Source organism: Dromiciops gliroides, chromosome 3, assembly GCF_019393635.1.
Source record: "Dromiciops gliroides isolate mDroGli1 chromosome 3, mDroGli1.pri, whole genome shotgun sequence".
NCBI lineage: Eukaryota > Metazoa > Chordata > Mammalia > Microbiotheria > Microbiotheriidae > Dromiciops > Dromiciops gliroides.
Window position 1 is genome coordinate 529,140,313 of NC_057863.1, and position 21,241 is coordinate 529,161,553.

At 35.8% G+C, this 21,241-nt stretch overlaps 1 protein-coding gene across 2 annotated transcripts in view; it reads left to right on the top strand.

The window, feature by feature from the left end:
- The window catches only part of CUL5 (cullin 5), a 95,169-nt gene extending 74,381 nt beyond the window's left edge, over positions 1-20,788 (top strand). For both annotated transcript variants that reach the window (XM_043994708.1, XM_043994709.1), the window contains 9 exons: positions 408-472; positions 6,143-6,275; positions 7,053-7,184; positions 10,498-10,621; positions 11,049-11,224; positions 11,341-11,502; positions 12,875-12,993; positions 16,178-16,301; positions 17,078-20,788. In XM_043994708.1, coding sequence (XP_043850643.1) covers positions 408-472; positions 6,143-6,275; positions 7,053-7,184; positions 10,498-10,621; positions 11,049-11,224; positions 11,341-11,502; positions 12,875-12,993; positions 16,178-16,301; positions 17,078-17,272 — 1,230 coding nt within the window. In that variant the 3' untranslated portion in view covers positions 17,273-20,788. The remainder of the gene's footprint in view (positions 1-407; positions 473-6,142; positions 6,276-7,052; positions 7,185-10,497; positions 10,622-11,048; positions 11,225-11,340; positions 11,503-12,874; positions 12,994-16,177; positions 16,302-17,077) is intronic.
- The last annotated feature ends 453 nt before the right edge of the window (positions 20,789-21,241 follow it).

Here is a 21,241-nt window from a genome sequence, read left to right on the forward strand (position 1 = left end):
GTGGGATATTGGACATCATGTAATTTCTCCGTTTCAGTTTTCTCATTTGTAAAAAAAAATTAATAGCACTTACCTCCCTGGGTTATGAGGACCAAATAAGGTAACATACATAAAGCACTTTTAAACCTTAAAGTTTAAAGTACTACAGAAATACTAGCTATTATTTTAGATGATGATGATGATGTAATTTGTAGTCTTCCTCTGGCTATTAAATTGTAAGCGCTGTAAGGTCTGTGTAATATTTATCTTTATATGTCCCTGGCACCTAGCACAATGTCCTACACATAATAAGCCCCTAATAAATGCTTGTTGAATTGAATGCTAACAGAAAATGCCTAATTTCATGTGTATAAGTATTTTAAATGTTAAAAAGTTTTTTTACCTATTTCATTTTAAATTATTTCTAGGCATACAAAGCAGTTGTGAATGATGCTACAATTTTTAAACTTGAATTACCATTAAAGCAGAAAGGGTAAGGAAATTTTTATTAAGGAAACATTCATTTTTAAATTAAAAAATGATCAAATTTACATTTTGAAACTTACCATATTTTAGGTTTTGAAAGTATCATATTAACTCTCATTCTATTTGTTTTGTGTAGTTTAATAATAAGCTACCTTAGCTTATTTTAAATCTGTTCTTCATCTTTTTTTCCCCCAGTTTTTAGGTTGGGGAAAATACTTGATTGTTGAACTTTCTCTTTAGATTATCTCCTCTCCTAATAAAAAAAAAATTATAAGAATAAACCAGAGAGGGGCTTCTAGGTGGTGCAGTGGATAAAGCACCAGCCCTGGATTCAGAAGGACCTAAGTTCAAATTTGGCCTCAGACACTTGACATTAGCTGTGTGACCCTGGGCAAGTCACCTCATTGCCCTGCAAAAAAAAAAAAAAAAAGAATAAGCCAGAGAAATTGTTAAATTTGGGGGCAGCATTTCTTTTCTACAGTTGTTCCTTATGTGTGTCCACAAGTGTTCAGAAATGTCATCCCATCTGCAAATAAACAAACTGAACTGATGCTAGCTGTAACTTAAATAAAAGTATATTTGCATTTTTATGTATTTCTCATTTCAGTGTCAGTGAACAATTAAGTTAATAAAATCCCTTTCTTAATTCAGGGAAAATATTTATATGATGATACTTTTAAAATTTAACTTAAAAAATAAAACCAAACCCCTGAATTGATCTTTCTTATGCAAATCCAGTCTATTTATTTGCAAGTGGGAGGCCTCTGCCTTGGAGCCATTAAAAATGGGCCTACTTTTCACATTTAAGATCAAGTTATTTTATCAAACTCCTTATACTACAGAGAGAATTTTGTGGGGTTTTTTTCTTTATACTTCAACTCCTTCATTTCCTTCCTGCAAGAAATTAGAAATAATTTATATAGTAGGGAGTGGGATATTATGGGGACTTTTTGTTTGTTTGTTTTTTAATTTTTTTTTTTTTTGGTGAGGCAATTAGGGTTAAGTGACTTGCCCAGGGTCACACAGGTAGTAACTGTCAAGTGTCTGAGGTCGGATTTGAACTCAGGTCCTCCTGAATGCAGGGCTGGTGCTTTATCCACTGCGCCACCTAGCTGCCCCATAATTTTATTTTTATTTAATTTGGGGGGGGGGGATATTATGGTTTTTGTATCACATATCTTTTCCATTATCTCTGATTCTACATGTGTAGTAAACTGCTGACTTGGCTTAATTGTTTTGAGGAAAAGTCATCCTAAATAAGTGAAGTCAAAAAAATTATAGGTTTAAAAAATGTAGCAAGGTTTGTACCTTTAAGTATGTAGACTCTTCTGATTCTACATTTAAATAAACTTCCTTGGGTCTGCTTTAATGCATAGAAGATGATGATGGTTAAAACCAAGCATTCCCTTCTTTTTTTTTTTTAATTTTTGGTGAGGCGATTGCCCAGGGTCACACAGCTAGTAAGTGTTGAGTGTCTGAGGCCGGATTTGAACTCAGGTCTTCCTGACTCCAGGGCCAGTGCTCTATCCACTATGCCACCTAGCTGCTCCCAAGCATTTCCTTCTAAGTCATCTTCCGTCTATTCTGTATGCTAGATGTATTTGTTTATTTACAAGTCATCTCTCCCCTTTAATAAGTGCTTATCAATTGACTGATAGATGGATTCCAGATCTTCAGTAGCTGTACAAGTACAGGGTCTGAGGGAGCACTGCTGTTCCTAGAGTTCTTGGGCTCACGGTCCTGAGTTGTCCCAACCAGAGTCTGAGGGAAATTGGTGGATAGCTGAGATGGTTTGACCTTCCTGGCATATGGCATCCCTTCCATCTCTTCTTCATGGTGCTTTATTGCTTCAGTTAGGCTACTTTAGATATGATGTGATAAATTAAATTCATTCATTACACTATTTTTTTCCACTTGTTTTCTTTGTTCTTTAAATACCTACTACAATTGATTGTGGGGGCAGCTAGGTAGCACAGTAGATAAAGCACCAGTCCTAGATTCAGGAGGACCTGAGTTCAAATCCGGCCTCAGACACTTGACACTTACTAGCTGTGTGACCCTGGGCAAGTCACTTAACCCTCATTGCCCCGCAAAACAATACAATTGATTGTGTTAACTCTTTAAATGAAGGTCACATTTATATTAACTCTTTGTAACAAATAAATTGCATGCTTCCTGGTTAAATCTTTAACATTTTTGTTGTTAACTTTTGGGCTTAAATGTGGATGAGTTATAGCTAGGAGTTCCATAATGCTAATAGTAGGTGTTTAACTCCAACAATCTTGCAGTTGTTACAGATACAGACTATCTTGTGATAATGGGCCAACCCACTATACAAACTTTAGAAATTGGAGTCTTACGGAGAATTGGGGGATTTTCCTTTATCTCTAAAATAGGATGTAGAATAAAGGAGAAATAATGGAGAAAAACAGGTTTATATTACTACCATTTTCTCTAGTTTTCTTTTGAAATCAAGGTATGGGGGGGCAGCTAGGTGGCGCAGTGGATAAAGCACGGGCCCTGGAGTCAGGAGTACCTGAGTTCAAATCTGGCCTCAGACACTTGACACTTACTAGCTGTGTGACTCTGGGCAAGTCACTTAACCCCTATAGCCCCACAAAAAACCAAAAAAACCCCAAGGTATAGCTAAAGAATTACCTTATGGACCATTGTTTAGAATGAATCTTAAGTTTATATACAGTCTTCTATAGTGGCCTTAGTTTGCCTAAGCTTTCTTTCCTTAATTTAGCCATTAGGTACTGTGACTGCAACTTGGAAAAAATTTTAGTTTTGTAGGATGGCCATCCATGAGTTTTTTGGAGATATTTTTCATTTAGCAAATTTTTAGAAATATGCCTTATGTTAATGCACTCTGAAAGATACAAAGGTGTAAAAGACGCTATCCTTGCTTTTAAGAAAGCTTACATCCTAGTAGGAGAGAATAAAGGGGTTGTACCATGTGGTCTCTGAGATGCTTGCCAACTCTAAAATCCTGTGTTCCTAAAACAGGTACACAGAAGAGTACATTAGAAGGCAGTAGATGATAAGTGCCATGTTAATGAAACAAAACGGTGCTAAAGGATACAGGAATCAGATCTGCATTGGGAGAGAGCTTAGAGGCTGTAGTCTGATGATTTTCTCCTACTCTCATCTCTACGTTTTCATGACACTGCTATTTCCTAATTCTCTTCTTGTCTTTCTAACCATTTCTTTTCAGTTTCCTTTGCTGGGTCTTCAACTGAATCCCTTTCTCTTTTCTCTCTATACATTCTCACTTGGTGAGACGCCAGTGGATTCAGTTATCATTTCTATGCAAATTAGTCCCAGATTTATACATGCTGCCCTATACTCACATCTTCAACTTCTTCAACTTCATCTCAAACTGGATATCTCATAGATATCTCAGTTTCAGCATATGCAAAGAGAGCTCATTATCTTTTTTCCCCAAAAATCCTTCCCCCTTCTGAACTTTCCTATTATTGTTTTTGGTTTTGGGGTTTTTTTGTGGAGCAGTGAGGGTTAAATGACTTGCCCAGAGTCATACAGCTAGTAAGTATCAAGTGTCTGAGGCTGGATTTGAACTCAGGTCCTCCTGAATCCAGGGCCAGTGTTTTATCCACTGCACCACCTAGTTATCCCCTTTCCTATTATTGAAAGCATCACCATCCTCCAGTCACTGGGACCTGCCACCTCAACTACCCTATTCCATTCACTCCACATATCTAATCTGTTGCTGTCTTGTTTTTTCTACCCTCACAATATATCTCTTCATCATCCCATTCTTTCCATTCACATAACCAACATTCTAATTTGGACTGTCATCACTGCACTCTTAGACTTTTGTAATAGCCTTCTTTCTTTCTTTTTTTTTTTGAACAAAAGTTTGTGTCAAGGACTGACTTTCAATAGATCGTGCAATAGCCTTCTAACCAGTCTCTCTGCAACAAGCCTCTCCAGTTCATCCTTTGCTCATTTGCCAAAGTGATTTATCTAAACTGTAGGTCTAACCATGTTATAATGTTGCTAAGTGAAGTTTGTGGCCTTCAGACACTATTAAAATGTTGAAGAGAAGCCTAGGAAGGTGAGAACTGAGAAAATGCCATTGAATTTGCCAATTAGGAAATTATTGTTTTAGTATTAAGGAGACTTGTACAACAGAAAAAAATCAGTGCGTGACTTTGAGGTTGGTTGTTTTGACAGAAAACAAAAGCAGAGTGGCCTTCCAGTTCCTTAACTTCATTGATGGAGGGCATCGTGCTACTTATTTAATGTATTTTGATTCTTTTTGCACCTGGCTTTTAATCAGAACAGGATTAGAAGAGATGTCACAGGTAGTGCAAGATTTTATTACAAGAGGTTTTCTCAGTGCCAGACATATTAGTACATCCTTAATAAATGCTTATTAAGGCAAAAAATTGGAAATTAAGGAGATGCTCATCAGTTGGGGAATGGCTGAACAAGTTGTGCAGTATGATTGTGATAGAAGACTATTGTGTTACTAGAAATGATGAGGGTGGTGGTTTCCAAAAATATGGGAAGACCTTGGGAGATCATTGTGTACATTAGCATCAATGTTGTAATGATGATCAAGTGTAAAAGACATAGCTACTATGATCGATACAATGATCCAAGACAATTCCAAAAGACTCATGATGTAAAAATGCTATATATCTGCAGAGAGAGAACTGATAAACTCTGAGTGCAGACTGAAATATAATTGTTTAACTTTATTTTTCTTGCATTTTTAAAAACTGTAGCTAAAAGGACATATGTTTTGCATGATTTCACATATATAATTGATATATTATTTGTCTTCTGGTTCAGTAAGGGAAAAGGGGGAGATAATTTAGAACTCAAAATATAAAAAGAAATGAATGCCCCAAATAAATATAGTCAGTCAAAATGTTTTTAAAAATAATTGTTTATTAAATTGAATTGCTCATGAGTTATATAGAGAATTATTGATATAGGAGATGACTTCTGGCTGGGGCAATTGAAGGAGAATATACAAAGGAAATAGACTTTGAACTGATTTTGAAGTCTAGGTTAGATTTAAAGTAGTAAAAATTGGGATGTTGACAGTCCGGGCATGTGAATAAAAGTGGGAACACGGCATCACAAGTATGGTAGGGACAATAAATTTGACTGAAGTTGAGGATTCACATAGAAAGTGGGAGGTAAGAGAGAAACCTATTTGTGGAGGATGTGGAATGCAAAACTTTGTAATTTAGACTTGATCTTTCAGGAAGTTGAGAACTAATGAACATTTTTTTATCAAGAAGTTACAGGATAGAACGTATATTTTAAGAAGATAAATATAGGGGCAGCTAGGTGGCGCAGTGGATAGAATACCGGCCCTGGAATCAGGAGTACCTGAGTTCAAATCTGGCCTCAGACACTTAACACTTACTAGCTGTGTGACACTGGGCAAGTCACTTAACCCCAGTTGCCTCACTTAAAAAAAAAAAAAAGATAAATATAATAGTAATTTATAGAATGGCTTGAAGGTGGGAAAGACTGGAACATAGGAGACTGTTGGAATAATTTGGGCATAAGGTATGATAGGAGTTTGAACTTGGATAATGGCATTTGGGTGTAGAATATAAAAGACTGGTTGCAGGAAGAATATTCACAAATGGTACTGCAATTTAATGAACTGCCTGTATTTTATTTTTAGGGTTGGATTAAAAACACAACCTGAATCAAAATGCCCTGAACTCCTTGCCAATTACTGTGACATGTTGCTAAGAAAAACACCACTAAGCAAAAAACTAACCTCAGAAGAAATTGAAGCCAAACTTAAAGAAGTGGTATGTGTAGGGTTTTTTTTTAATATACTATGATAATTTATTTAAATGCCATTGTTTTGATTTTGGTCTTTCTCTGATAGCATCCATAAAGACTTTCTGTGTAATTAATATAAAATCTTTAGTGTCGATATAAGGTTACCAGTTTTTTGCTTAAAACCGTTTTACCCAAAAATAATATTGAGAGTGAACATCATCGCCATGTTGTGTTCTTCTTATTAACTTATTAACTTTTGCAAAATTTCTTTGGTTCCTTTCTAAGGGTTGTAAAGAATAAGGTGGAGTCACAGTGCTGGGGAGCACAGCACCATTGCTACTCATTCTGACTGAATTTCATAAGGTCCCCAAATGATAAGCCAAACAAGAGCTATATATACAAAAAGAGCAACTCTGTCAACCTCATCATTGTAGCTACCAGAATTAAACAGAAGGGGGAAAAGAGTAGAAACGGGAAAGAAAATGGGAGTGAAAACATGCATAAAGACAGGTGGGAGCCAGGAAAAAAGGAAAATGGAGAGAAGTGAGGGCAAACTGTTCTCTAGCTAAAAAATTGACCAGTTGTCTTGAGAATTCTGAAAGTCTTGTTTTTACTTAACAAATGCAGTTGGGTAGCTTGTCTCAATTTCAGAAAACCAGTAATCCAGCCAGGATTAATTACTCTATGAAATAAGCTACAAAGATATGAGCTCTTCTCCTACTGCACTTTTGTATATTTGGGGTGAGATGAGGGTCAGCCCCCAAGCAGGCAAGAAACTGAATGTGATTTTGTTTCCAATGCAGCTCTTGGTACTTAAGTATGTACAAAACAAAGATGTTTTTATGAGATATCACAAAGCTCACTTAACACGTCGTCTAATATTGGACATCTCTGCTGACAGCGAAATTGAAGAGAATATGGTAGAATGGCTAAGAGTAAGTAACTCCAATGTTTTTGTGTCACTTTTCAGTTCCTTATTTCTCAGTTTTAGAATATGTTAGGCACTTAATAAATGCTTTTTGAAGTTGATACAGTTGATTAATTTTCTGAACCTTATGAGCTGCCCTTTTGGGGAAAGGGGCAGGAAAGAGATTTTATAAAATTTCAGTTATATAAATTAAATTTGTGGCTTTAAAAAAATACCTTTTATGAAATCTGTAAAGTTGCCTATATAATTGTAGACATTTAAGTGAAGTTTCCAGTAATCTAGAAGAAAAAATAACCTCTTCCCTCTTTGTTTCTTTTATTTCACCCCAGGTAGCAGGTTAGTGCCTATAGCTGTTTGTACCTTTCCCTTAAAGTTACCTTACCTTTCATTCAGTGATAAAGGGTTGGTAAGAGATGAGGCAAAAAAATAGCTTCTTTTACCTTGTCAAAAAGAAAAGTCAGTCTGGGGTGTGGGGATAGGGGGAGACTCTTAGGGTTTCTGGCCAAAATAGAAACATTTGCAATTTCTTGTTGTAGTTTGTCCTTCTCAAAGAGGACCCTGACTGAGACCTATCAAAGACCTTAGCTTAAAAAGTCCAAGGTCTCCCACTGCATCTGGGGCCATTTCCAGTCATCCTGATCTATATCTTGCCATAGGGCTCCAGGGGAAAGAGTGAGACTGGTGAATTTGCAAGGCCCTCCCTCACTTAAATCCAATTCATTGTGAGTCATGGCATCACCTCCCTGATGTCATGAACAAAGGACAAACAACATTACTTTTCAAAGGTACCTTCTGTCTCCTCTGAATTTATCTTGTATGCATTGATGCACATTATGGTCTCCATTAAAATTAAAAATATATATATAAGCTACTTGAAGGCAAAGATGGTTTTTGCTTTTGCTTTTTCCTTGACACAGTATTCAGCTTAATAAATACTTGTTAATTGATTGACTTCATACAGAGGGCCAACAGCAGAATTCCTTTTAGCTTTATGAGGGAAGTTTTAGTTTTAAGGAAGTCTGGGTGCTTAGAGTTGAAAGTGTCCTTAGAAGTTACCAAGTTCAATTCCCTTAGTTTACACATGTCGAAACTTAGACCTAGAGTGATCAAGCTGCTTGTCTAACGTCAGATAAGTAATATAAATAACATAGCTAAGATTTGAGGTCAGTTTTCTGACTCCAACTTCCTAGTCTTCTAATGCTGCAATTAATAGTATCAGATATGAAGAGGAGAAAATGGAAAGAATTTTATGCACTAATATAAAATAAAGTAATCAGAAGCCAAATAATAGTATGTATGATTATTATAACAAGGTAAATGGAGGATCTCTAAAAGAAAGTTAAACACTGATTATTTTTTTTTTTTTTGGTGAGGCAATTGGGGTTAAGTGACTTGCCCAGGGTCACATAGCTAGTAAGTGTTAAGTGTCTGAGGCCGGATTTGAACTCATGTCCTCCTGACTCCAGGGTCAGTGCTCTATCCATTGTGCCACCTAGCTGCCCCGAATAATTTTTTAAAAAGCAAAACAGTGAAGGTCCTAGAGAACAAAAAATGAAATATACCTCCCCCCAATCAAGAGATTACTAGAAGAAAATTGTTTTATATTTTGTTAGATTTGGTTACTGCATTGGCTGTTTTTGCTTAATTGGCTTTCTTTGTCCCAAGAGAACATTCATTTATTTCTCAGAATTTCGTTTTTGAGGAGCTCCTATTCCTCTTGGGTGGAGAGTTTGAAATAACTGTGTATTGTTTTCTCCCATTAGAATGTTGACTCTTTAAGAACAGGACCATCTTGCTTTTCTCTTTGTATCTCTAGTGTTTTCACAATGTATAGTAAGCACAACTGTTTTCTTCATTTCTTCATTCATTCATTCATGACTGTGATAGGATGAAAGTTAAAATATAAGTAAAAACAACTGAATCTGCTTCTTTGAAATCATTGTGATATACTCTGACCTATATTTTAATATGTTCCTCACCTCTATTTCAATTCCACATACCATAAATTCTATCTTGACTTACTCTCTAGGAATAAAAGTATGTTTAAGCACCTAGCAAACTATACAGAATTTTATTTTATATAAGGCTTCTTTATAATTATAAAGCTGCTTAATTGAAATTATATAGGGGCAGCTAGGTGGCGCAGTGGATAGAGCACTGGCCCTGGATTCAGGAGTACCTGAGTTCAAATCCGGCCTCAGACACTTAACACGTACTAGCTGTGTGACCCTGGGCAAGTCACTTAACCCCAATTGCCCTGCAAAAAAAAAAAAAAGAAAAGAAAAGAAAAAAGAAAGAAGTGATATAGAAGAGTAACAGTGAGTTTTGCTCTATCCTGGCAGAGGCAAACAGATTGTGCCCTTCTCCCTCCGGTGTTTCACATGTCTTTTTGAGGCTAATCCACATAACTTTAACTACTGAGGGGCATGCCTGGAGTTGAAAGGGTAAATTTTCTTGAAAGCTTTGACAATTCTCAAGAAATCAAATCAGCATGTATTTATTAATTCCCTGCTATGTGCCAGGACCTGAGCTATGAAATGGGTATACAGAAAGGGGCTTAACCTTAAAGAACTCAGTCTAATGTAGGAACCTCCAGGAAGATATTAGAAACACAAGAAGAGGGGCAGCTAGGTGGCGCAGTGGATAGAGCACCAGCCCTGGATTCAGGAGGACCTGAGTTCAAATCTTACCTCAGACACTTGACACTTACTAGCTGTGTGACCCTGGGCAAGTCACTTAACCCCAAATCGCCTCACTAAAAAAACAAGAAAAGAAAAGAAACACAAGAAGAGGAGAAGCTACCTACCTCCTCCTGCATGTAAAAGCAAAGCCCCTTCTGTTCCTTACGGTTAAACTAATACATCCACCATGCTCACACATACGTGCACACGCGTGCACACAACACACTAGCTGTAAAGAATCATTAAAAATTGGCCAAACTAGGGTTGCACTTGACTTGAAGGAACATCCTAAATATTGAGCAGAATATTAACATTTTTATTTAAGAGTTTGGTTAACGTACCCTGAAAAAACAAACAAACAAAAAAACTATAGCAGTGGATAAAGCACCAGCCCTGGATTCAGGAGGACCTGAGTTCAAATGTGACTTCAGACACCCGACACTTACTAGCTGTGTGATCCTGGGCAAGTCACTTAACCCTCATTACCCTGGGAGTGGGGGAGAACCAAACACAAGAGTTTAGTTAATGTGTTAACTAAAATCAAGAAAAGAAATATGTCACCACATCCACAGAGCCAATATTCAATTTTAGCTGTAGTTTTAATTGATATGTTATTTATTCCCTTGTCTGTATGCATAGGAAGTGGGTATGCCAGCAGATTATGTAAACAAGCTCGCTAGGATGTTCCAGGACATTAAAGTGTCAGAAGATTTGAACCAAGCTTTTAAGGAAATGCACAAGAATAATAAGTTGGCTTTACCAGGTACTATTTTATAATCTTCATGTTTTTTAGTAGATACTTTTGAAAGAAAAATTAATCTGCTATAACTTTAGTAACTTAAAAATAAACATTCATTTCAATTCAGCATACATTTATTGAACCCTGACTTTGGATAGCTTGCTTAGAACCAAAATAAACTAAAGGAATTAGAGATATTTATATATCCCTTACCTTTTGAGGATATTATCATGGAAGACAATTCCTGTATACTTGAACACACATCTCTTAAAGTCAGTCAGAAACAGAATATTGATTTAATGGAATTATTGATTTTACTCAGTGTGGTATTCTTGGTTATCGAAGGCCTTGTGTTTATCAGCAAAGTAAATCTGTATTCAAATTGTTATGAGCTTAAACACTTGACTTTTACATATCCCATATGTCATACTTTAAAATATCTTCCCTGTAGCTGACTCAGTAAATATTAAAATTCTGAATGCTGGTGCCTGGTCTAGAAGCTCTGAAAAAGTATTTGTTTCCCTTCCCACTGAGCTGGAGGATCTAATCCCGGAAGTAGAAGAATTCTATAAAAAAAATCACAGTGGCAGAAAACTACACTGGCACCATCTCATGTCAAATGGTATTGTAAGTATATTCTGACCTGAGTGTCAGTGTGTCGCATTTATCATCCATTACCAATCGATTGACATAAACATGGTCATTACCAAGAAATTGTTAGTATTGATTTTTAATGTTTACAGATAACATTTAAAAATGAAGTTGGACAGTATGACCTAGAGGTGACGACGTTTCAGCTGGCTGTGCTGTTTGCTTGGAACCAAAGACCAAGAGAAAAGATCAGCTTTGAAAATCTTAAGCTAGCAACTGAACTTCCTGATGCTGAACTTAGAAGGACTTTATGGGTATCAATTTTTCTTTATAACTTCAATGGAATAACTTTTGAATCTGTTTATTCTTACAGATATTTTATTTCCATTAAAGATTTAGTTTCCATTTGGATTTTCAGTCACTTCTTTGAAAATAATCAATTTTTGATCTCTGAGTCCCTAAGAGCCTATAAATTATTTTTGTTGGTTTTTTTGTTTGTTTTTGGTGAGGCATTTGGGGTTAAGTGACTTGCCCAGGGTCACACAGCTAGTAAGTGTTAGGTGTCTGAGGCCGGATTTGAACTCAGGTCCTCCTGACTCCAGGGTTGGTGTTCTATCCACTGTGCCACCTTGATGCCCTGCCTATAAGTTATTTTTAAACAAATCTAGCAGCAAAATATGTTAGATTAGATTCTTGACAAAGTACTATATGATGCTCAATAGTCTCCAAATTTCAACATCCTGGTCCTACTTAGAATGGCTATTGGGCAACCACATGTTTCTACCTATAATCAAGAGCTTTCACATTTTTCTTTCCATTATCTTCCTACTCAGTCAGAGACTGCATTCTGTATTGGTGAAAATTTCTCTACTGGGTGGACATAAAAGGGTTCTCTACACTGAAGTCAAAGTCCTTTGCTTTATCTGTTTATAATTTTGTATAGATTCTCAGTCTTTCATAGTTGACATCACTTCTGCAGTATACACAGGACATTTCCTAGATTCATTGACTTCATTTCAGTCCTAAGGCTGTAATCATTTTTCTTTCCTTCCATTTTGAGGAATTACATGCTGGTAGATAAATTAAAGCAGGTAATAGTGTCTGGGCCTGAGACAACTAGTAGAGAATTCACAAGTTATCTGTAGTGAGTGGAAAGAGAGAAGATAGAAGGAACAAAACAAAACAAAAAAATTCTGATATTCCATCTCTCTCAATTGGAATTCCCTTTCCATAACAGCATGAACCATCCTTATGAGCCTTATTTCCACCTCACCTCCTGGGGGTTTTTTTGTTTGTTAGTTTTGTTTTGTTTTTGGCGAGGCAATTGGGGTTAAGTGACTTGCCCAGGGTCACACAGCTAGTAAGTGTCAAGTGTCTGAGGCTGGATTTGAACTCAGGTCCTCCTGAATCCAGGGCTGGTGCTCTATCCACTTCACCACATAGCTGCCCCATCACCTCCTGTTAGCATGTATTTTCATTGTTTTGCACACAGGGTTGTAGGATAGGTGGTAAGCTCTATTTTTGGAAGAAGTACTCACTTTAACTCTACAGAGATAGATCACTGCTTCATTGAAGAAACAGCAAATAGATGCTTTCAGAATAGATTTTTACTAGCCTAAATGGAAGAATTAGATAGTGTTTTTCAGCTACTTTTGACAAACTAATGTGTTTTTTTCTTCTGCATAGTCTCTTGTAGCTTTTCCAAAGCTCAAACGACAAGTTTTATTGTATGAACCACAAGTCATCTCACCCAAAGACTTTACAGAGGGGACCCTCTTCTCAGTGAACCAGGAGTTCAGTTTAATGTAAGATTTATGATTATTGGTCTAAAAGTATAATCTTTCCTATGATGGTTAGTGCTTTGTTTCCAGGATAAAGCATTATTATTCTTGGAGGATATATAAAACTAAGAACCTAACCATTTTATAATCTGGGGCCTAATCTGCCCCACTAAGAATGTATTATATAACTAAGAACTTGTTTGACTCTCGTGTTATATATTGTTGCTATTCAAGTTTAATTCCAAAAAGAGTCGGGAGTGGTGAAAGAAATAATCCTGGGGTTTGAGGATCTGTCAGAATAAAATATACTATGGTAATAGACTTGACATAAAGGCTGTCAATATTGTAACTTCTATGTTATAAAGTTTTACTTGTATTAACTTAGTCTGGAGGACATTAAATCAGAGGTTTATAATTTACCTATTTTATATCTACATAAATTTTTTTTCTTTTTTTTTAATACAATTTGGGGGGGGGGGCGGGGAGAAGGCAGTGAGGGTTAAGTGATTTACCCAGGGTCACACAGCTAGTAAGTGTCAAGTGTCTGAGACCGGATTTGAACTCAGGTCCTCCTGAATCCAGGGCCTGTGCTTTATCCACTGTGCCACCTAGCTGCCCACTATTTACATACATTTTAAATTACATTCAAATACTACTTGAAACTTATTATTTCTTCATTTTTATATGTTTAATCATTTTATATGTCAATACAAACTTTGTTAAATCATGTTGCCAATTACAAGCATAGCTTCCTTTTTTGGTAGTTTGGGTTTTGTGTTTAATGTGACAGAAGAATCACCATAATTAATAACCCTAATCTCTCTCCTAAGCAATAGACTTGCATTTCCAACTACTTACTTAACAGCTCTTCTTAAATGTGCCATAGGCTTCTCAGTCTTGTCTAAAAATCAAACTCATTATCTTTCTACTTTAACCTACTTCCCTCTTACTTTTTCTTTCCTGTTAAGAAGGATACTAGCATTCTTTCTGTCACCTAGGTGGGCAACTTAGGAGTCATCTTCAACCCTTCATTTTCATCCATAGCTCCATAGCATCCATTGACTCCATAGCCAATTAGTTTTCCCCCTTCCCTCTACTCACACTAGTGGCCTCCTAATTGGTCTCCTTATATCCTGTCTTTCTCCTCTCCAATTCATCCTGTAGCTTTCAAAATAATATTCCTAAAGTATAGGTTTGACCATGAAAGCTTCCGTGACTCCCCATTACCTTTAAGATAAAACACAAGGGGGCAGCTAGGTGGTACAGTAGATAAAGCAGAGGCCTTGGATTCAGGAGGACCTGAGTTCAAATCCGGCCTCAGACACTTGACACTTACTAGCCGAGTGACCCTGGCCAAGTCACTTAAACCTCATTGCCTGACCAAAAAAAAAAAAAAGATAAAACACAAATTCTGTTTGGTGTTTAAAGCCCTTTTCAATTGGACTCCAGTCTCTTTAAGACTATCATACACGAGCGTCAGGCACTTCACATTCTAGCCAAATTCTACAAGTCACTATTCTCTATATTTGACACCTTCTCTCCCAACTCTCAGCCTTGTACAGTCTCTCCTTCACGTCCAGAATGCTATTTTATTCCCTGGTACTTCTGGGAAACTCTGTCTCCCATCAAGGAAAAGTACTGCCTTCTTTAAGAGGCATTTATTGATTCCTCCAGAGGCTTGTTCATCCATGCACCCTACTCAGATTTTTCATGTCTTTAACCTGTCTGCCCCATACCAGTATAACATAGTATTCTGGAAAGCAGGACTGTTTCGATCCTTTTAAGCCCATTGCCTACCATGCTGCCTGCCACACAGTACATACTGCATAAATGCTTATTGATTTGATATAACTATTGCTAGTACAAACTTTATCAAAAATGCTTTTTGGCTTTTTTTGGTTTTTTTCCTAGCTGCATAAAGTACAGCTAGCAATTTGTACCTTCCTTAGGAGAGTAATATGTATTTGTGTTCACACCTGTGCCCTCATTGGAGTGGAGAAATGCCTTCTACCTGGTTTGCAATTTTTAGTTTTACTGAGTGGCCTAGGGGACTGTGAGATTATTTCATTTGCCCTTGGTCATACATCCAGTAAGAGTATATATCTAAAACAAGAAAGAACCCCAAAGGTCATATTTTCCACTTCCTCATTTTACAGATAAAGAGACAGAGGCCCAGAAAGCTTGTGTGATTTGCACATAGCTAATAGAATGAAAAAGCTAGAACAGGTAGGGTTTTCTTACCTAACTTCTTTATTTTTGGTTCTTTGATTTGCCCAAGGTCACCAAGGTAGTAAGTGGAAGACTCCAAATTCCAGTTCAGTTCCCATACCTCCTATTTCTGCTCACTTTACACTTCCTGGGCTAATACTCCCTACATGTGTGAGGCAGGACTTGTAAGTCTTCTTCCTGACTGGAAGGCCAGCCCTCTCTCCACTACATAATGCTTCCTTTCAATACTCATGGTACTTTTCAGTGTCCAGCCATGCCACCTTGAATACCCAATCGTGTCTGACCTCAAATATAATGAATAAAAGAGAGAAAATTCACCAGTGATTAAAACTGATGGCCTTTGTTTTGTTGGGTTTTTGCAGGGAGGGGTAGGGGGGTGCAGCTAATATCATTACACATTTGCTCTGACCAGAGAACTTTTTTCTTAGGCGATTATCTTTGCACATTACATTTATTTGGTTCCTTTTAGTACAGCACAATGTCCCAGCAAGACCAGCTGGGAAACACCATGGGGCAGGGGGAAAGATGGATAGTTAGGGTCAGAGCACCTGAATTAAATGTCAGCTATGCTCCTTACTATTTCACTTCACCCACCTATAAAATGGGGGATTGTACTAGATGACCTGAGGTCCTTTCAAGCTCCAAATTGATGTTCCTGTCAACTATGAGCCTAAGAGTGTTTATAATATATGTCAAAATATTTAGGTTATCCATTTAATGGATGTGTAAGCCTTGGAACTTCACATTTCTCAACTGTACAGTGAGTACATTGGACTAGATAATCTCAGAGGTTACTTCCAAATTAACATTGTATGATTATGTTAACAAAGTCTGTATTATTGCTACAGAATTTTTTGGATAGTTTAGTATTCCAATTACATTATTGAGTTTTCTTCCACAGAGTTGTCATGTCATTGTTTGCCTTCATGCTGTGAAATAATTACTTTTTTTATTAATGTCATTTGTGTGACCTTTACAGAAAAAATGCAAAAGTTCAGAAAAGGGGTAAAATTAACTTGATTGGACGGTTGCAACTCACCACAGAAAGAATGAGAGAAGAGGAGAATGAAGGAATAGTTCAACTAAGAATATTAAGAACCCAGGTATGTGATGTGAGCAGAAATAAATAAATTTTGAAGTAATTGTGGTAGACATCCTTGTCTACTTCTTGATTTTATAAAATAACTTTTGTTAAGTTATTTTCCCCAAAGCCTTAAGCTTCCTGGATAGAGGAACCTCTAGAGACTGCTGAAAGTAAAGACCCAGGGATGGGAAAATTGAGGAAGAGAGTTATGATAATAGCAATGTGCTATAAGGTTTGCCATTAGTTTCTTACCTCTTAGATTCCTAATTTAAAGTATATTTCTGGGGCAGCTAGGTGGCACAGTGGATAAAGCACTGGCCTTAGATTCAGGAGGACCTGAGTTCAAATCCAGCCTCAGACACTTGACACTTACTAGCTGTGTGACCCTGGGCAAGTCACTTCACCCCAATTGCCTCACCAAAAAAATTAAAAAATAAAGCATATTTCTTCTGGCACTACATAGGTGATTTGTGGTATGGATCTGTGACTTCATGGCTTTAGATCCTCCCTCCCCCAAGATAGAAATTACCCATATCTCATAATTTAACAGTAATATTTGTGGGATTGAACTATTCAAACTATATTCATTCCAAGGCTATGTAGGAAGGAAAAAATAGGTCTCCTTCATAATAATGAGGCTTGTCTTATAACCCTCTGGTGATATATTTCATCATAGTGAGCTTTGTAAAAACTATTTCTAAATCAATTTTGCTTTCCTTGAGGAGGTTCTGCTTTAGTTTTTTCTTATTTCAAAATACATCATAATATTTAACTAAGCTATCATTCTGTTTTTAGGAGGCTATCATCCAAATAATGAAAATGAGAAAGAAAATTAGTAATGCTCAACTGCAGACTGAACTAGTAGAAATTTTGAAAAATATGTTCTTACCACAAAAGAAAATGATAAAAGAGCAAATTGAATGGCTTATAGAGCACAAATATATCAGAAGAGATGAGTCAGATATCAACACTTTCATATACATGGCATAATTTTGAAGACTATGGAAGATGTGGAAAACCCAGATGGAGGTGTGCTTGGGCAGACAAGTTGCAACAGTGTGTGCTGGAGATTAACTAACTCATTGGATTTTTATTACATAAATATCAAAATTCCTGCCTTACCTGACAAAAGGACTATGTTTTGCCAATTCATCAACTAGCATGATGGCACTCCCTTCATGTTGCACACTTTTAACAGCATGCTGTTTTGTGGGGAAACTTGCATTCATGAAGAGCCCATTGTGAGCTTTCTAGAGTTGATTTCATTTATACCCACCAGGAGGATTACAGGTTTTTAGGGAAGGAGGTGGGGGAGGTACTGGGGAAGGGTATTCTTTTTTTTTTCTTTGACTTCCTTTTTTATTTAAAAGATAAACAGTACTTGCACAAGGAAATGATCTTCAAATATTCATGCACTGAAGAACTGCTGTTACTTTTGATTTCTAAATGCAAGTAGGACTAGAAACAGCACTTTCAGTTATTTGTGATCAACGAGTACTGTACTGTCCACCATTGGTGAGATATTTTATATAACATTGGGAGAGACATACATCACATTTGAAAAGATATGTTTTTGTTACAGTATCAACTTGTTGGCTCAAACAGTGCTTCAGTATGTGGTAACTGGATCTTAATGATACACACGTGATGTAAAATATTTCCATCCTTTAAATCTTGGCTTCCTTTAAGAAGGAGATCAGTCTCTTCTTTGTTTTCTGTAAAGTGGCATGGATAATTTTTATCTATTTGGCCAAATAGTTTAACAAAACCTTTTGAAGAAATGAATGAAATAGTTGCTTCATTTGTTTAAAAAAAATATTGTTACAGTTAACTTTTCAGGGCCTGCAGTAGTAAAATGAATATATGTTCAATGTGTTTGGTGGTACATTTAATATTTGTGATCCAAATATCTGCTACATATAATTAGTATTTATGTTTCAGATATCTATCTGATAAGTGCATTAAAAACAATACAAAAACCTCCTACTTGGAATGTGACACATTTACATGATTGATTTTTTTTTTAATTTTGTTTTTTTACAGTCCAAAATACCTGTTGGGGGGAGGAAGGGAGTTGAGGAAGCTACTTTTTTTTAAAGACCTGTAAATCACCTTGAGGTGGGAGATATGAGAAGCATCATCATAGGATGACATATAAACAAAGAAGCAGAATCGATACAACCTTAGTATGAGCAGCAAACTTGCCAAATATTTAGGCTTACATGTGAAATATTAATATTTTTAAATGTTCAGATGGCAGCAATTTCCTTGTTTCTTTCTGTCAAGCAGTCCAAAGTAGTAACTTCATGGTTGATGGTACCCTTATGCCCAGAGTAATAGAGTTCTTTGGACTTATTGGGGACTTGATGATAATTTAAAAAGAAGGGAAAAAACATTTCCCATCGGGAAAGAAAAGCTCAAGTTGGAATTTTATTCATTGTGGTGCAAGTTTCAATTTTTCTTGCAAATAATTATTTTATATACTGTGTGATATAAAATACCAGAATTTTTCAGGAACAATATGATTTTGATGAAGAAAGGAAATGAAATGCTGCAGCACTGAAAGGAATACAGTATTATATCATTAGCAGCATGCATTCAAGAGCATTTGGTAGAGTAAGTTCCCAACCCCATTCAAATGTTGTTGGAATTAGCTGCTATTAAGGAAAGAAAGCAAATTAAAAGGTAGATTAAAGTTTTGCTGTTTATATTCTTATGCCTATTCTGAATCTCATAGGAAATTGAAATTTTTTGTTTAAAAAGTTAAAAGGTTGCAGTTTACTTTTTATGGTAGCTTGGAAATAACAAAAATGTTAGCCCAGAAATGTTCAGAATTGAACTAAAATTAGTTCATATTATTTTCTAGCTACATGAAGGCTAACAGCGGATGAAATTTGGAAAAATAAAATTTGTAATAATAATGGTGACTTTATGTGTAACAAAGCATTCAATATTGGCACATTTACTTGTAATACAAGAATGCCAGAATAGGAAATGATTGGGTAAAATTGACACGCCACTTTGAAAGTTTAAGGTCTTTCTGCCATAATTGTCTTGAGCACTTTTTAAAAATTCCTAATTTTTCTGTCATTTAACTTAAGAATGAGAGCCATGATGTGTTGACCTGCAAGGCAAGCAAAATACAAAAGTGGGTAGCTCTAAACCCATTAGCAGACTTTTCTATTAAATTTTGTAAAATTTTGTTTCATAGCTAATTACGTCCTAATTATATTTTGCACATCCAAACAGGAACAAAGACTGTAGCATTGTAGTTATCTTCAATTTTCTGGTATATATATAAAATTAATAACCAATTAGTTATCTAACTACTTTTCAGTGTTTGTGCAAACCATTAATTAACAAGGTGCCTATAACATTGTTCAATTTTATTTAACTATGTTTTGACTAGAAATTTGCTTTGTTTAAAAAAAAAATGAAAAATGACACCAGCAGCTTGCTAAAGATGCAGAATCACGTTTAGCATCCTTCATCAGGTCAGTTTCACCTATATGCACTTAAAGCTAGTGTTATCTGGGCTAGGGGAGATAACTGAAGTGTTATTTGTGAGAAAAGAGTACACGGATAAAATGAAAGATGTACTTCACTTGCAATATGGCAACAATGCACTTTTAAAGCTTAATTTTAGCTTTGTATATTTATCTCCAAAGACCTAGCTTACACAGGTGCTGCATCTGGAAAGTATAGACAACTGTTGCCACATACACTGCCATAGTGAATGGATGTGAGACAAAATTGACCAAATAAAAATGTGACAGATTGTAAATCACATTTCTAATGAATTTCAGTGAGAAAAATATTAGTTTTTTTCTTTTCCAGTGATTTAATGAAAATCTTCATATAAATTCTCAAGTCTTCCATATTTTTCATTACACAAGTGGTCTCCTTCATTTTTGTTGACCCATGTATCTCTTGCTTGTTTTGAGCATGGGTAAAATGTTCCAAAATGAACAAATATTAGCTTTCTTGTTTTCACTTTAATATGTAAAATTTAGTAGAAATATGATCTGAATAGTCAGAAAACCTTTTGCATTAGGATGTTATTTTTCCTGTAAAATGCGACTTTTAACAATTCAATTTGGGCAAGAGATTTGCTAGTTTTACAGAAAGATTTACTAACTTAAACTCAAACTGTGTTTTTTCTATTTTCATGTAAATGACTGGGATGCTATCTTGTAAATTCTTCCAAGGTCATGTTTGTGAAATAAACAGTACATGAAAGCTTTCCTGTCATATACATTATATGTAGTCTGGAGTGTTGAAGAAACTTGAGTTCCTAGGTTGTAATCTATCTATGTTATGGTATTTACAATATTGAATGTGTGCCACTACATACCGAGATAATAATGCTGTACAATTTTGAATGGTAGCAGTTTCAGTATGGCAGTCGGCTGAACTATTTTGATGTACTGCTTAATTTTTGAATTTTATTTTTTAAGTTGTATAATTTATTTTCTTGCAAAATAAAAAAAAATGTAATACAAAAGACTTCCTCTTATCCAAGAAATTTTGGTGTCCTACTACAAAACAGTTTTTAAACTTGAATAAAATCTCTTCTGCTAGGTTTGTTGTGTTAAATATTAAATGAAGCAAAAAACAAAACCCACAACCATCCTGTAAGAAGGAGAAATGTTGTGGCAATTAATTTATTCATGTTATACATTTTATTTTGAAATGAAGTCTAGAGGTTAGAAAATATGGTCTTAATACCATCTCCATCATTCTCTAATGTGACAGCAAATGGAACAGAACAGAGTGTGCAAACTATAAACCAGGGAGATTAATTTCCATTTCAGAGAAAATTATAGGAGAGATCATTAAAGAGATGGTTGGTAAATACCTAGAAATTAAAGAAATTGATCCTGCATAGATTCACCAAGAACAGGTTAAACCAGACTAATTTCATTTCCTTTTTTGATATCACCAAACAAGTAGATGAGG